The sequence below is a fragment of the Chiloscyllium punctatum genome, chromosome 8, assembly GCF_047496795.1.
Source record: "Chiloscyllium punctatum isolate Juve2018m chromosome 8, sChiPun1.3, whole genome shotgun sequence".
Taxonomy (NCBI): Eukaryota; Metazoa; Chordata; class Chondrichthyes; order Orectolobiformes; family Hemiscylliidae; genus Chiloscyllium; species Chiloscyllium punctatum.
In genome coordinates this window covers 48,070,232-48,086,556 of record NC_092746.1, presented here as the reverse complement: position 1 = coordinate 48,086,556, position 16,325 = coordinate 48,070,232, and the positions used below count along the sequence as shown (strand labels likewise).

The following is a 16,325-nucleotide window of genomic DNA, read 5'->3' as shown; positions in this document are numbered from 1 at the left end:
AGAATTGACTCCCTCTGCTACACTGTTATAATGATGACTTCTCCTCACATTGCATTTCCTATTGACTGCTTCGTCCAAACTGCACTTGACCTTCTGTGATGGTCATTTGTTTCATACATGAGCCTCTCATTCTGATTGATAAGAATTTATTAGTGCTTCTAATTCACTCTTCCTTTCCCATCAATGCACTTGTACATTCTTCTACCTTTCTGCTCTTCTCCCATTTTCTTACTCCCTTCTGACTACACGCTCTTGTTTCCACTCCCCATCTTTATTTTTTTTTCCCTCCTTGCCGAAAATAAACTTTATTGAATCTGTGGTAGTGGTTCAGGTGCAGGTGTAAAATGGGAGCGCTCAACAAAACAGATTTCTTTGCTGCATGCCTAAACCTTGATATTCATTTTTTATTGTATTTACTTCCAACCAGAAAACTCCTGTACCACTACTGGACTCTTATAGAATTTAGCCTGTTCAATCACTTTGCTACATGCCATAATACCCTGAGAATTGGGATTATTCTGGCACACATACAATATATCCACACCAAAACTATGTCAATCTTGGCAAAATGTGTGACATTGTTCGAGGGACATCCTATCTGATTGACTTATTTGAGTTTTTTTGAAAAGGTGACTTAAATATTGTTAAGGATGATGCGGTGATGTGGTTTACATGGCCTTCAGTTAAGGCCTTTGAAAAGGTCTCACATGGAAGGCTGGTCCAAAAGGTAAGAGCCCATGATATCCAAGGCAAGTTTGCAAATTGGATCCAAACTTAGCTTCAATCAGGAGGCAAACGGGAATGGTGGAGAGTTTTTTTGGTTATTGAAAGCCAGTGAGCAGCAGTGTGCCACAAGCATTGGTGCTGGAACCCTTGCTGTTTGTTATGTACGTTAACAATATGGATGTGAATGTAAGAGGTGGCATGAGTAAATTTGCAGATGGCATGAAAATTGGTGAGATCGTAGATAGTGAATAAGATGGTTTCAGGTGAGAGTTTGATATTGATCGAATGGTAAATTGGTGATAGATTTTAATACTGATAAGAGTAAGATAATACATTTTGGGAGGTCTAATAAAGGAAGGATAGACAAAATGATTGGTAGGTCCCTCAGAAGTACTGAGGAACAAAGGGACCATGGTGTATTAGTCTATAGATCCCTAAATTGTTAGAACAGGTAGACTGGGTGGTGAAGAAGGCATGCAGGATACTTGTCTTCATTAGGCAGGGCATAGAGTATAGGAACAGAGAAGACTTAGAGTCATAGAGATGTACAGCATGGAAGCAGACTTTTCAGTCCAACTCATCCATACTGACAAGATATCCTAATATAATCGAGTCCCATTTGCGAGGACTTGGCCCATATCCCTCTAAACCATTCCTATTCATATACCCATCCAGATCCTTTAAAATGCTGTAATTGTACCAGCCTCCACCACTTCCTCTGGCAATTCATTCCATACATGCACCACCCTCTGCATAAAAAGGTTGCCCCTTGCATCCCTTTTATATCTTTCCCCTCTCACCGTAAACCTATGCCCTCTAGTTCTAGACTCCCCCATCCCAGGGAAAAGAAAATTCTCTATTTATCTTAAACATGCCCCTCATGATTTTATAAACCTCGATAAGGTCACCCCTCCGAAGCTCCAGGGAAACAGCCCCACCTGTTCAGCCTCTCCCTATAGTTCAAATCCTCCAACCCTGGCAACATCCTTATAAATCTTTTCTGAACCCTTTCAAGTTTCACAACATCTTTCCAATAGGAAGGAGACCAGAATTGCACACAATATTCCAAAAGTGGCCTAACCAATGTCCTGTACAGCTACAATATGACCTCCCAACCCCTGTACTCATTACTCTGACCAATAAAGGAAAGTATACCAAATGCACTTTTCACTATCCTATCTACCTGCAACTCTAATTTCAAGGAACTATGAACCTGCACTCCAAGGTCTCTTTGTTTCAAAATACTCCCTAGGACCTTACCATTAAGTATATAAGTCATGCTAAGATTTGCTTTTCCAAAATGCAGCACCTTGCATTTATCTAAAGAAACTCCATCTGCCACTCCTCAGCCCATTGATCCATTTGATCAACATCCCATTGTATTCTGAGGTAACTTTCTTCACTTCCCACTACACCTCCAATTTTGGTGTCATTTGTAAACTTACTAACTATACCTCCTATATTCACATCCAAATCATTTATATAAATGACAAAACATAGTGGACCCAGCACCGATTCTTGTGGCACTCCACTGGTCACAGGCCTCCACCACCACCCTCTGTCTTATATCTTCGAGCCAGTTCTGTATCCCAATGGCTAGTTCTTCCTGTATTCCATGAGATCGAACCTTGTTAACCAGTCTCCCAAGAGGAATCTTGTCGAACGCCTTACTGAAGGCCATATAGATCACGTTCGCCGCTCTGCCCTCATATGAATATATGAATATGAATTCCCATACACAAAGCCATGCTGACTATCCCTAAACATTCTTTGCCTTTCCAAATACATGTATATCCTGTCCCTCAGGATTCCCTCCAACAACTTGGCACTACGTTAGCGAACCTCCAGTCTTCCGGCACCTCACCTGTGACTATCAATGACACAAATATCTCAGCAAGGGACACAGCAATCACTTCCCTAGCTTCCCACAGAGTTCTTGGGGGTGACATGTTGGCTCAGTAGTTAGCACTACTGCCTCACAGCACCAGTGACCCGGGTTCAATTCATGCCTCGGGCAACTGTCTGTGTGGAGTTTGCATATTCTCCCCGTGTCTGCGTGGGTTTCCTCCCGGTGCCCTGGTTTCCTCCCACAGTCCGAAGATGTGCAGGTCAGGTGAATTAGCCATCTAAATTGCCCATTGTGTTAGGTGCATTAGTCAGGAGTAAATATAGTTTAGCGGGTGGGTTGCTCTTAGGTGGGCCGGTGTGGACTTGTTGGGCGAAATGGCCTGTTTCCACACTGTTTGGATTCTGATCAGGTACTGGGGATTTACCCACTTTGCTGCATTTCAAGACATCCAGCACCACCTCCTCTGTAATATGGACATATTTCAAGATGTCACCAAGTATTTCCCCACATTCTATATTTCCATGTCCTTCTCCACAGTAAACACATGTAATTTTATTAAATATTGCCTCCGCCACAGATGGAATACTATTTGCATTTCTAGTCGCCACACTATTGGAAGGATGTGATTACACTGAGGAGCATTCAGAGGGGATTTGTCAGGATGTTACCTGGGATAGAAAATCTCAAGTATGAGGGGAGATCAAATTAGCTGGAATGTGTTCCCAGCATCAGAGGAAGCTGAGGGGGGAATCTGATTGAAATGTACAAAATTATGAAAGGCATAGAGAAGGTAAATTGTGAAAATATTTTCCCATGGTAAATGTGTCTAAGACCAATGGGCATAAGTTTAAAGTGAGGAGTAAATGGTTTAAAGGGGATTTGAGGAAATCAATTTTCACTCAGACAGTAACAGAAATATGGAATGTACTGCCTGAGAGGTTGGTGGAGGGGCATACACTTTGGGAACAGTCAGCTATGGACCAAGAACAGGTAAATGGGATTAGAATAGTTTGGTGTTCTTTGGTTGGCAAAGACATGGTGGGCTGAAGGTTCTGTTTTTATGCTGTATGACTCTTATGTGCAATTTGGCAAAACCAAAAATGATAGTGAGCTTTGTGTCTTACTTGAAGGGTTTCGGACTTCCATCAGGTTGGCTCCAACTGTGCTACAGATCCAAATTTTGCAGCCAACTGCCGAATCAAATTGACTATCCATGACAAATACAAAGAGAAGGTGTGGCTAAGAGTTTGATATTGTTTTACAGATGATTGATTTTTATGCTTTCAAACCATGATGCTATACTTTTGAAACATTACTATTTGCAAAAAAAAACACTGTCATGCATGCATGGCCCAGGCTTGCAAGTTTGGGATATTGTTCAATAGTTCTGACTTTCCCACTTCAATCAATCATTTCTGTTTTGTTTTCAGAGGAACGAGAGCCTCCTGTGGATGATTATGGAATATATGAATTTGTTGCTGTGCCAGAGCCAGCACAGTTTCAACAGGTGCGTGTGTTGGCCTGATCAGCAAAACAGGTTTTACAAGTTTAACATTTGTTTAACACTTAACGAAACCTGTTACATGCACATTTTAAAATTGAACTGCTTTCATTTTGCTGAACAATCCAACTGTAAAAGTAGATATTGCGCTTTTGAGAAACGTTATTATTGTTTGACTGTAGACACCTCACAGCTCTTATCACTCAAGCAGAACCTTGTAGAAATAAGATATTAGGAACCAGAGGAACTGATCGAGTTCAGCACAGATCATTGAAAGTGGCAGGTTGGGTGGAAAGAGCAGTTAATAAAGCATAGAATCATAGAATCATTGAGTCATACACTTTGGAAACAGATTCTTCGGTCCAAACAGTCCACGTCAAACATATTCCCAAGCTAAACAAGTCCACCTGCCTGCATTTGACCCACATCCCACCGAACCTTTCCTATTTATGAACTTATCTGAATGTTTTTACCTGCATTCACCACTTGTGGCAGTTCATTCTGCACATGAACCACACTCTGTTTAAAAAATTGCCCTTCATGTGATTGTTAAATATTTCTCCTCTCAGCTTAAAAATATGAACTCCACCACCCTAGGGAAAAGACCCATATCATTCACTTTATCTGTGCCCCTCATGATTTTATAAACGTCAATAAGATCACCCATCAACCTACTACACTCCAATGAAAAGAGTCCCAATCTATTTTTATATCTCAAACTTTCCATTCCCAGCACCATCCTGGTGGATCTTTTCCTACCCTCTCCAGTTTAATAATATCTTTCCTATGGCAGGGCAACCAAAACTGCATACAGTACTCCAGAAGAGGCCTCCCCAACATCCTGTATGATGTCAACATGATATCCCAACTCTTGTACTCAAATGAAAACTAAAAGTGCTGGAGACTACAGCGCGTCAGGCAGTATCCATGGAGAGAAAACAAACTAACTTGTCACTTCATGTCAGCTCGGATGAAGAGTCATCTAGACTCGAAACGTTAGCTTACTCTATCTCCATGATGCTGCTTGACCGACTGTGATCTCCAACATTTGTTGCTTTCAGTACAGATTCCAGCATCTGCAGTAATTTGCTCCTGTAGTAAAATGTCTGAGCAATGAAGGCGAGCATGCTGAATACCTTCTCAACCACCCTGACTACCAGTGACATGCATGTCAAAGAATTATGTATGTGAACCCCTCAGTCTTTATTCTACAACAACACCCAGGGTCCATCTATTAATTACATAAGTCCCATCCTTGTTTGCATTACTGAAATGCAATACTGCACATTTATCCAAATTAAACTCCATCTGCCACTCCTTAGCTCATTGACCCAATTGATCAAGATCTTTGATATCTTAGATAACCTTCCTCACTGTCCACTTTACCACCAATTTTATCCCTTTTATTTATTAAAATGGGCATAGGATACACGAACAGAGAAATGACTGAACTTCTGTAAGACCTTAGCTGGAGTATCGTTTACAGTTGTGGGTACCACATCTTAGGGAAGATGTGAATGCAATGGAGAGAGTGCAGAAACCATTTACAAGAGTGGTTCCAGGAATGAGAAACTTCAGTTATAAGGATAGATTGAAGAAGTTGGTACTGTGTCCTCAGAGACAAGAAGGCTGAGACAAGATTTAATGGAGATTTTCAAAACCATGGTAGACAGGGAGAAGCTGTTCCCGCCCATCAAAGAAAAAGTGAACAAAAGGCATTATTTTAAAGTGATGTGCAAAAGAAGCAAGAGTAATGTGAGAAAAACCTTTTCACATAGCAAGTAGTTAGGGTTTGGAATGCACTGCCTGCAAATCGGATGGAGGCAGGTTCAATTGAGGCATTTAAGAGGATATCAGATGATTATTTGGATGGAAATGGTTTGCAGAACTCTGAGAAAGGACAGGAGATTGGCACTGAGTAGTCGAACTAGTGCAGGCACGATGGGCTGAATGGCTTCCTGTACTGAGTTAAGGTATCAGGGTAGACTTGATATTAAGAGGTACTTATGGTTTGATTATACAAGTTATATACATCATTTGCGAAATATTGTCCTGGAAAGAACATATGGTTTTACCCCGTTGACTTCATTTCTGTGAGTGCATGCACCTTTGAAACCAGTTCTCCTGCCATTTCTTTGTTCCCAGTACTACTTCATTTCTCATGGTCCAACGTCTACTCTTGCCTCTCTCTTATCTTTTAGACATCAAAAACAACTTTCTATCTTATTTTATATTACTCACTAGCTTGCCTTCACATTTCATCTTCCCTGTTATTGCTTTTTTAGTTGTCATCTGATGGTTTTTAAAGGCCTCCCAATCCTCTGGTTTCCCATTAATCTTCACCATAGTGTATGCTATTTATTTTGCTTTTATACTGTCTCTGACTTCCTTTGTCAGCCATGGCTGCCTCGACCTCCCCTCAGTGTTTTTGAAGGTCATGGTCAAAGAACTATCCCCTAGTCACCCATGTATTGCAAATAAAGAACTTCACTAACTACAAACCAGTTTAAAAACAAATCAGGACAAAATAACTTGAATCAACCTAAAAAACCAAGAATCTCAAAAAAGTACCTGTTTAACAATCAGTAGCAGTGGCAGTGGTAACTTCCACTGCAATGGCTGTAAATGTTAAGTATCCACTCTCCACAAACAAATCTGTGGCTTTTATTCCTTTGGCGTGTGTGCATGTGTGTGTGTAAACAAAATAATAGAGAGGAATTTTGATTTCACAATCATTAGCATTCAGTTTAAATGCCCAAATGAGGGATTGTCCCTGCAGTGGTGATGACATGAAAATAGTGTTAACCTGGAAAGCGATAGAGACTTGAAACACAATTTTCAATTTGAGCTTGAGATCCCTATACTCTGATCTCAGTTTGATGTGATGTCACCAAGGCATGCTGTGAGGTGGCATCTTGGCTCAGTGGTTAGCACTGCTGCTGCACAGTGTTCAGGATCCTGCTTCAATTCTACCCTCAGCTGACTGTTTGTGTGGAGTTTGCATATTCTCCCTGTGCTAGCATATGTTTCTTTCAGGTGCTTCTGTTTTTTCCAATAGTCCAAAAATTGGACTTTTCTTTAGTACAATGATGTGCAGGTTAGGTGAGTTGGCAATGCTAAATTGCCCACAGTATCCAGGAATATTCAAGCTAGGTTGATTAGCCATGGGAAATACAGGATTACAGGGATAGGGTAGGGTTGTGGGTTGGGGTGAGATGCTATTCAGAGGGTCAGTGTGGACTTGATGGGATGAATTGTCTGCTTCCACACTGTGATTCTACAGCACAATCTACTTAGGATTGGCGACGATTATGCTATGATACCTGTACTTATGTTTTACATGATGATTAAATATGGGTTACATTGTGCTGAAGAATGCAACAAACAACACCCAATATATGTCATTGATAGAGGGCTTATGCCCAAAACATCGACTCTCCTGCTCTTTGAATGCTGCCTGACCTGCTGTGCTTTCCCCGCCACACTTTTCTATATATGTCATTGCAGTCACAGGCATTTGTTTACCTCAGCAAAAGTCAAGCAATTCAGATGTACTGTAACACACATCTGTCAACATGTCACACTGCTAGAGGACAGGACTCAGTAAGGTGGAAACCGCAAGTTTTATACTGCGTGGTCACATGTCACAATATGGTGATGACATCATTAACATGTTCCTTAAAGGTACAGGGCACATCTGCAAGATGGAACACCCCACAACACGCCTGGCAAAGACACCCTACATCCATCTCTGAATTCTTGAGGCTGAGAATTTTGCCCTAAAAATCTATGAAAGCTTTGTAATTGGGAAGAAATGTGAGTCCTGCCACATGGCAGGAATAATCATCTGACAATGACTTGTAAGACTGTCCAATTAATAAACACTTGCCTTCCAAATGAAGACGATGAGTGGACCCAAATGCTGAAAGGCCAAGTGGAAGACAGCAATGACACTTTGGTAATCACACCACCAAGGTGGAATCATCAGGGAGAGGTGCCTCAAGATTGCTATTAAATTTTCATTAACAGCTCTCTCGTCATCACTGTGAAAGGCCAAACCACCAGTGTGATGAAGCATTCCTTCTGTTTTCTTGCCACTTGAACATTAATTTTATTTCATTGTCTTGATTTGTCCACAATATGGAACCCACCTGCTTCCTGGAAAGTTCCAGTCGAACATTGTTCATTGTCAGTTCCAGCATACCCAAACATAGCTTGGGATGGTAATGGTATGAGTAAACCAGCATTCTGACTGCATTTTATGGGATGTGGGCATTGCTAGCTGGGCCAGCATTTATTGCCCTTCCCAATCGCCCTTGAAAAGGTGATGGTAAGCTGCTTTCTTGAACCGTTGCAGTCCACCTGCTGTCAGGTGTGAAGAGACCGTTTCAACCTAATTATCGGGAAGGTTCCTGTCATGTTTGTTATTGAAAAGGGTTCTGATGTTTTACAGGAAATCCTAGGTCTTTGGTCTTACCACTATAATATTTAGAAAGAATTGCCCCCAGAGCACAAAAATGTATTTTTCTCTTTGTTTTACACCAGACATGGGTAGAATATAAAAGAATGTCTTGAGGGTAGGAAATTGGGAAAGTGACCTGTTAGTTTAACATCTAGCAATGCCACTACATAGCAGGAGTGTTAGGTTGATTTATCCTGTATCTCCCCTCATATTTCTTCACATTTTGCCAGTATATTAACATATTAGCATTGCACCGCAAAAGTAACTTCCTTAGTAAATTGTTTAGTATCTACCCATTTTTTAGTATTGATAACTCGATTGAATCCATCATACATCTTTTTCCGTTTGGAAACACTGTAGGGATAAATATCAACTTTGGAATTAGCACAAAGCTAAATTATTATAACCTTCAAAGTCCCTTTTAAGAATAGATATCTAACTATATAAAATAAATGTTTATATTATATTATTTATTTATTTATTTTTATCAATTCATTTTGTGGGATGTGGGTGTTGCTGACTAGGACTGCATTTATTGCCTATCCCTCGTTGTAATTGAAAAGGGTCTGAAATTTTATTATCTCCTGCACCTCCCCATCTCTCTGTTGGAAGTCTGGGTGGAAAGGGATGGCTGGGAAGTGTAATATTGGGTGGGACTGTAGGACAGATGGAATAGTTAATGGGTAACCTGGACTTGAAGGTCAACTGAGATCATTGGGCAACCAATTAATGGTTAGTTAAGGGCTTCTTCCTGCCAGCACTGGTATTGTACCAGTACTCACAAATGAAGATGCTGTGTGGTGACGAGGTAAACATTGGCATCCGACCTGCAGGCTCAGCGAAAGGGCATCCCTCCTATTTAGGATGATTTATCCAGTAAAGGATCCCCAGTGGAAAGGCCTCTGGAGACCTCTGGACTCCTGACCACTGCACTCCCCCGAGCTACTCCCCCACTTCAGGTTGGGTTTGGAGAAATGTCAGCCATCTGATTGGTCAGCAGCGCTCGGAGGTGGGTCTTAGTCTCAGAAGGGATCGGAAGCCATGGTCTCACGTAATTAACTAACAGACTATGAGAAGATCTGTTTATTGCTTTGTAGGCCAGCGGAGACAGGCTTGGCCCTGACTTTTCAGTCGGTGGGGTGGCAGCTACGACATAAAAATCAGCCCTGTTTGTCTACACTTGTCACACTGTAATCATAATCTCCCCAGGATAGCATTAAAATTTACTCATATGGGCTGAATATATAACTTATAAATGGTGACTAAATTACACCTGAGTTTTTTGGTTCAAATACCTTTTTGTTTCCAATCTTGCTTCAGTTGAAGATACTGCTTCATCTGGGCTTATGTGCGCATCAATTTGTGATTGAAAATGTCACACTGCTGCTGATAGAACTATTCCTCTGAGTTTGACAAAAACATTTACATCACAGATATCGGGGAGAGAGGTTTAGCCTTGCCTTGCCTTGAGAACATTCATTGTTGATACTGCGGTATCAAAGGGTTGCCTATTATACTACCAAAAACCCATCATCTCGGTTGTCAAAAACAGTTTAAATAGATTATACTCTCCCATCATGCTGATTTATGTAATATTTTACATTATTTCATTAATGTGGCTACTTCCTTTGACAGACAAACAATAAATTAGAATGTTTACTGATACAGTCAGCATAATGCTGTTGCTTTTGGTTTGACATAATACACATGCCAAACATTATGGACACTGTATTGCTACTACCCTATAAACAGACAGTTTACAAACTTGGCATTACACCAGTACTGAAATTTATATACCACATTCCACATTTCTTCAGTTGTGGTAGGCAGAACAACATTTTTGCCTGCTGTGATAATGTGCCTTTTATTTTTCCTCCCCAACCCACTTTAACAGTACAACACCTATCACATATCTATCTTCCTTCAAATCTGGATAAGAGTTATTTTCAACTAGATACATTAACTCTGCTTGTTTTTCAACAGATGTTGCCAGACCTGCTATTTTTAAAACACGGAAGTTGTCTTTTTAGATTGTACTCTAACTAATCTAAATCACATGTGGTTTACTGTTACATTTTTCTATAGTATGTGGGAATTTTAATACAACATGAGATAAATGTGTTTTGCTTATTTAATATATTCTAGGTTCGGCCAGAAAAATTGAAAACAGTGTATGACATTATTCGAGAGCCAAATGCTCACACTACTGTTTATGAAGTAATTTGTCATTCACCAAAAACATCCTGATGCTTGATCGATCACAACAGGTAGAAATTTGCTACTTATATTATGTTGAACATCCTTATTTCCAAAAATGTTCAGCAGAGATTGAATGACCTATTCAGCTGGATTGTTGAGATGTGAGTGTTATTTCTGATGCCTGAAAACTTTTTTTGCGGCTACATCTTAGCTTCAGTTGTGGGCGAATAGATGGCAAAAACTGGCTGGAGTTAAAATCAATTTCCTTACAGGTGGTATGAGCTATGTAGGTATATTCCTTCTCCAAAGAAACCAGTTTGATAACGCATATACTGAGTACAAGAGATGGGTGAGGGTGGATTAAAAACTGGCTAAGGTTAAGAGCATCATGATAAATGTAGGAAATCTGGCATAGTGCGGCATGGTGTAATGCTAAATCTTGCATACCAACTACAATGAAAGCACTCTTGTCCACTTATACCCAGATATGAAAAGCAATAAAACTGGCAAATACAACATATTAGTCCCATTCATCTTGTATACTTCAAAATGGAGGTCCAGTATGACCAGCATGCTCATTGTATCACCAGTAATGGATATTTCCTGTGGTAGTCCAATATCTTGATTTGGAGAAGCAAGATTGTTTGTATTATTATGCTCTATAATTGTTCATCCTACCCTGGCAAAAGACAGCCCTGTTTCCCTGCTTTGTGACCACCATTTAGAAGGAGATAAGTTGTTTTTCCTGAGCAAAGGCTGCTCTTGCTGGATACAGAGGTGAATCACAAATTAACTGATGTTACTAATGTCACCTGCTCAAGCTAGAATAGTCCTGACATTTAGAAGTCCAAAGCTGCAGTCACCTTCAAAGTCACAGACATCAATGTATGTGACCTATTCAAGATTGCAGTTGGTGACTTAATAAGTGACACAGCTCTGGTGAAAACCCTCTCTGGTGACAAGAAGCCACCATGTGTACAGCTGCTTGACTAACAGGAGTTAGTTTGTGGTTTTACAGAGATCGTCTGTGACATTCCCTCCTTTGCTATTTTCTCCCAGCAGATGCTAGCTATCCGATCTTCCTCTTCTGGGATCTTCAGCAATGAACGCAGCCTGAAAAAACATGGTCATTGTCAGAGAACTTTTTGTGGTCAACTGCAGTTACCAACACTAACAGAACCAGGTCAAAAATAGAAATTCAAAGGCATTTTGCAAAAATTACTGCACATATTGGAAATTTGAAATAAAATAAGACAATATTGGAAATATTTGACAGTAGGCAACATCCATGGAGAGAGAACATCAAAACATTTCCAGACCGGGTGGGTCTAGTTTCCAGGGGGTATGCTGCTCATCTCCACTGGAAGGAGGGTCAGCCCCATCATTTAAGAAGCCAGCCTCGCAGCAATAACATCCAGAGGGCAACATAAACAGGCTGGTGTCAAAGGACTGAAGACCCACTCTCGAGAGCTGATGGCTAGAGCTCGTAATGAACACAGACAGGGCTGTGGGCATCTATAGGAAGGAAAGCAGTGAGGACCAGAATGAGATAAGTTCTGGTTTTTAAGCTGGGAAGGGCTTGGAAAATCTCAGGAAGGGAGAGATTTGTAGGGGATCAGATTGTGTTTTGGAGGCCATGTAGAAGGAAACAAAGGGACGAGAACATCTTGAGAATGGTCTCCCTTATGTGCACAGGGCCCCTCTGGATCGATACACCATTTTCTTTATCACCATTTCAAAACAATTGTTTTTAAGAATGGGCTTTGTTTTCTGGTCAACTTGCGACTGCCCATGGTTATATGAGAGTGGAGGTGGACTGAGGCCTTTAATCGGCACTCAATTTCTCAGTCAAGGGCCTTAATATTCCTCAAGCAGGCAATCTACTGGGTGTCTTACTCAACCTCTATGTTATGGGGAACAGGTTAGGGGCAAGTGAGGAGAAGCTGAACTAGACTTTCAACTAATTTTGCATTCTTGCCATGACCAAGGCCCAAGTGAAAACACACAAGCGGAGGCCAAAAAATCCAGCCAGCTAAATCTGATTTTCATTCATAGATTATGCCAGAACTGCAGAGTATTGCCAGTATTTCCTGTTTTTCTCTTAATTTCAAAAATAGAAATAGGCTTACCAGCAGTTATAAATGACTAATTGGCCATTTAATTGGGCAGACATCTATTTTGATTGGGCAGGCATCAATTTTGATTGGGCCATCTCTCAGAAGGGGCAGGGGGTTAATTTCTGCATTTTAAATGCCAGCACTGAACATAGACCCGTGACACCACTTATAAGAGATCAGTTCAATACTTGAAAATGTTGGGAACTTGGGCAGGCCTTTTGACAGCCTGCTCAGGGGCCATCTTCCCTTAGTTCCTGCATTGGATCTGCTGATTGAGATGGTAGACTAACCTCTGGCATGGACTGGGTTTTTCTAAAGGGCAAATCCCAACTTGCAGCAACCTGGTTATGGAAGCAGTTCCTGAATGCGGGATCAGAATGCAGAATCATTCCCACCTTCTAATTTTCACCTCCAGTGACAAAATCCACCCACACGTTTTACTTAATCAATCTCAAACAATATTACAAAATCACAGTCTCCATGAGACAGTTCATTACAGATTCATTACAAGTGGTTGAATCTAGATCCTAAAAATTGACCTTTTCTGCTCTTTTAAATAAAGCATGGTTTATCCTTGCCTATATTTATTGGGGCTCACAGGACAGGGCCTGCAATAGTTTTGTCAATGTTCAACTGTAATAAAAGGAACGAAACCTATTCATTTGAATGATGCACAGTAGAGTAACTATTCCTCTTTTACAAAGCTAAGTATGTTTACAATTCAATCTATCTTGGGATCCAAAAAATGACTGAAATCAGACATGGCAAAGTATATTTCTAATATAAGATTTATATTTCCCAAGTATTCACATGCAGAAGCTAATGTATTGTGTGTGTACAGTAAATAAGGCAGGCAAACTGTTGTGAACACATGGATTTCAAAGTACAGTAAACTTGGATTTTCTCTTTTTTACCAGTTGGATGCTGCATTTTGTCAGATGCAAGAAGATTGAGACAGTCATGCAATGTCCGTTTGTTTTGCAACAAACATTAATGACAGACAAGGTCAGACATCAAAAAATGGAACATTTTACATTCCAGTAATTTGGCCAATCAAAGAGAAGCATTTTCTCCCAAGAAACAAAAAACAACTAGTGATGCAGTTTGCAAATCTTTATCTACATACTTCAATCAATGTCACGTGCTAATGTTTCTGCAGAAAATGTAATATGAAATCAAGAATATGTTTAATGACTATAATTCATTTTAAGCATTATGCAATAATTGTTTTTACTCATAAATTGTCTCTAACATCCTGTGTAAGCATTGGTTTACATTTTCTATGAGACTTTAATTATATAATGATATGCAGAACATATTAATAGATAAAGGACTTTTAAAAAGGATAAATCTTAGTCCTTCCCAATCCTGATGGGATGGAAGTCTTCCCTTTTGCCTAGCTGAAACTGTCGGTAGAATAATAATATTTTCTTCCAGACTACCAGACATTGAATTGTAAACCACTTAATTAAATTGTCTCTATTTTTTGTACTGTTTCCCGTGACATGCACATTTGTCTGAATAAGAGAAGTCATGTAAAAATGGGTGTGTGAATGAACAACAATTTTAAATTCAAAGGAGTGAAGGTCTCTTAACTAAAACTGGCTTTTGATATTTCAGAAACTTGCAAAATGTAACTGTTTTCTTTTTGTGAAATTCTTCTACCGTTTAAGAATCCAGATACAGCTGAATATGTGTAACATTGTATGATTCTTGCCAAAATGTTACAATAGCAGCTATAAATATTCAAATATTTCAGGCTTTTGCATGGCCAACTATTTATAATAGTTGCTGAAGAAATGTTGGATAAACCCTTTGGGAGTAGTTATCACATCAAAGTCCATATCATTAAGTCAGTCCTTGACACTTGCAAAGATATGAGGGGGTGCATTTGATCAACCATGGTATTTCCAAGAAGGACTTTGTGACAATGTCTCAGTTTTAGAGTATTTAGCCCATAGGATTTAGGTAAGATTATTTTTAAAATGTTTTGTGAAAAATAAAAAGTGCCTTATTGGACATCTGAAAATAGTACATCTGAAAATGGGTTAGACTGAATTGGCAGGACCTAATGATTAGCATGTAATTTCTATGTGAATAGTACTTATACTATATCATCATTGCCCTTTTGAAAATCTGTTCTTATCTGAAAATACATGATGAAAAAAATCAAATATCCCTAGTGGTGGTTGTGATCATTTTATTAGAAATAAAAAAGATTGAACTTCCATTGACCAACAAAGTAACAAACTGGATACATTGGCCCAAGAATAGATTAAATGAGCAAATATATTTCTGACTGAGGAAATAGGGAACATTTCTGTAGAGAAGGGTTGATTTCATGATTGGGTGGGAAGCAGAGTTGAGCACTGAATAAAATGTCCAAGAGCTTTGCAGTAGGTATATGACTGTTCTTTACTTAAATGACAACTTAGATTCAGAAACTCAATTCAAAGGAAGTAAAAATGAGATGAATGGAGAGAAAAGAAATAAAAGCCACAGAAGTCAAACTGAGACCTAGAAAACAACAATAGCAACTTATGTTTGTGCTGTGACTTTTAGACAATAAAATGACCCAAGGCCCTTTCACAGGAGCATTAGAAAACAGAATATAGCACAAAGCTAGCAATTAAGTCAGATGGCCAACAGCTTTGTAAAACGTTAGATTTTAAGGAGTGGCTTTAAAGGAGAAAAGCAAAGCAGAGAATTGCACAGAAGGAGGGAGTTCAGTAAAATCTGTCACTTAAAAGAACTGTTGATGAGATTTAGTGCAGATGTATTGAAGTGTAATATACTGCATATTGAAGAAAAAAACAGGCAATGTTGAATATTTCATGAATGGTACAGAGCTACTTAAATGTGACATTGTAAAGATTCTGAGATGTTCATGGGCTATATAATTGACTTTCCGAGTGACTGGAACAGCAATCAACATTGTGAGTAGAATTGCTAAAACTTTACCGTTAAATCAATATGGTGATGACTCTACAACCTGTTGTTTCCAACAGAAGACGACACTTTGGAAGGAGTTAATTCTGGAAATTGGGAGGAAGCTGTTCCAAGTCTGAGGATATTAGTAATGAAGCTGTATATTAGTAGTGAAGCTGTCTCTCTATGCTGTGGTCAGACAACTAGCTGCAGATTCCAAGGAGTGGCAGTTTCACATGGATTGCCACTCTAGACCTTAATTTTATGAAGGAAGGGAGCTCTGTGTCCCTGAGAGGAAGTTCCAATCAGGCTCTTTCAGAAATGCAGAGCTATACCTTCATTCTAACACTTATTTTAGTGCAGAACTTTCGAAGGATTGCAAACCATGTCCCCCCCGCCCCCCCCCCTTCACAGCCACTTTGGTGGCTGTTGTCACAGTCAGTAAATACAAAAGGCAAGTGTGATATTAGAGTGCTGGGAGGATAGGGTGCCAGATAGGTAGGGGCATAGTGCCATGGATACGAAGCCAATTGGTAGCGGATG

The 16,325-nt window shown here is 39.8% G+C and overlaps 1 protein-coding gene across 2 annotated transcripts in view; it reads left to right on the top strand.

The window, feature by feature from the left end:
* hepacam2 (HEPACAM family member 2) overlaps positions 1 to 14,038 on the top strand; it is a 107,902-nt gene extending 93,864 nt beyond the window's left edge. For both annotated transcript variants that reach the window (XM_072574952.1, XM_072574951.1), the window contains 3 exons: positions 4,006 to 4,082; positions 10,684 to 10,805; positions 13,772 to 14,038. In XM_072574952.1, coding sequence (XP_072431053.1) covers positions 4,006 to 4,082; positions 10,684 to 10,785 — 179 coding nt within the window. In that variant the 3' untranslated portion in view covers positions 10,786 to 10,805; positions 13,772 to 14,038. The remainder of the gene's footprint in view (positions 1 to 4,005; positions 4,083 to 10,683; positions 10,806 to 13,771) is intronic.
* Positions 14,039 to 16,325: the final 2,287 nt, after the last annotated feature.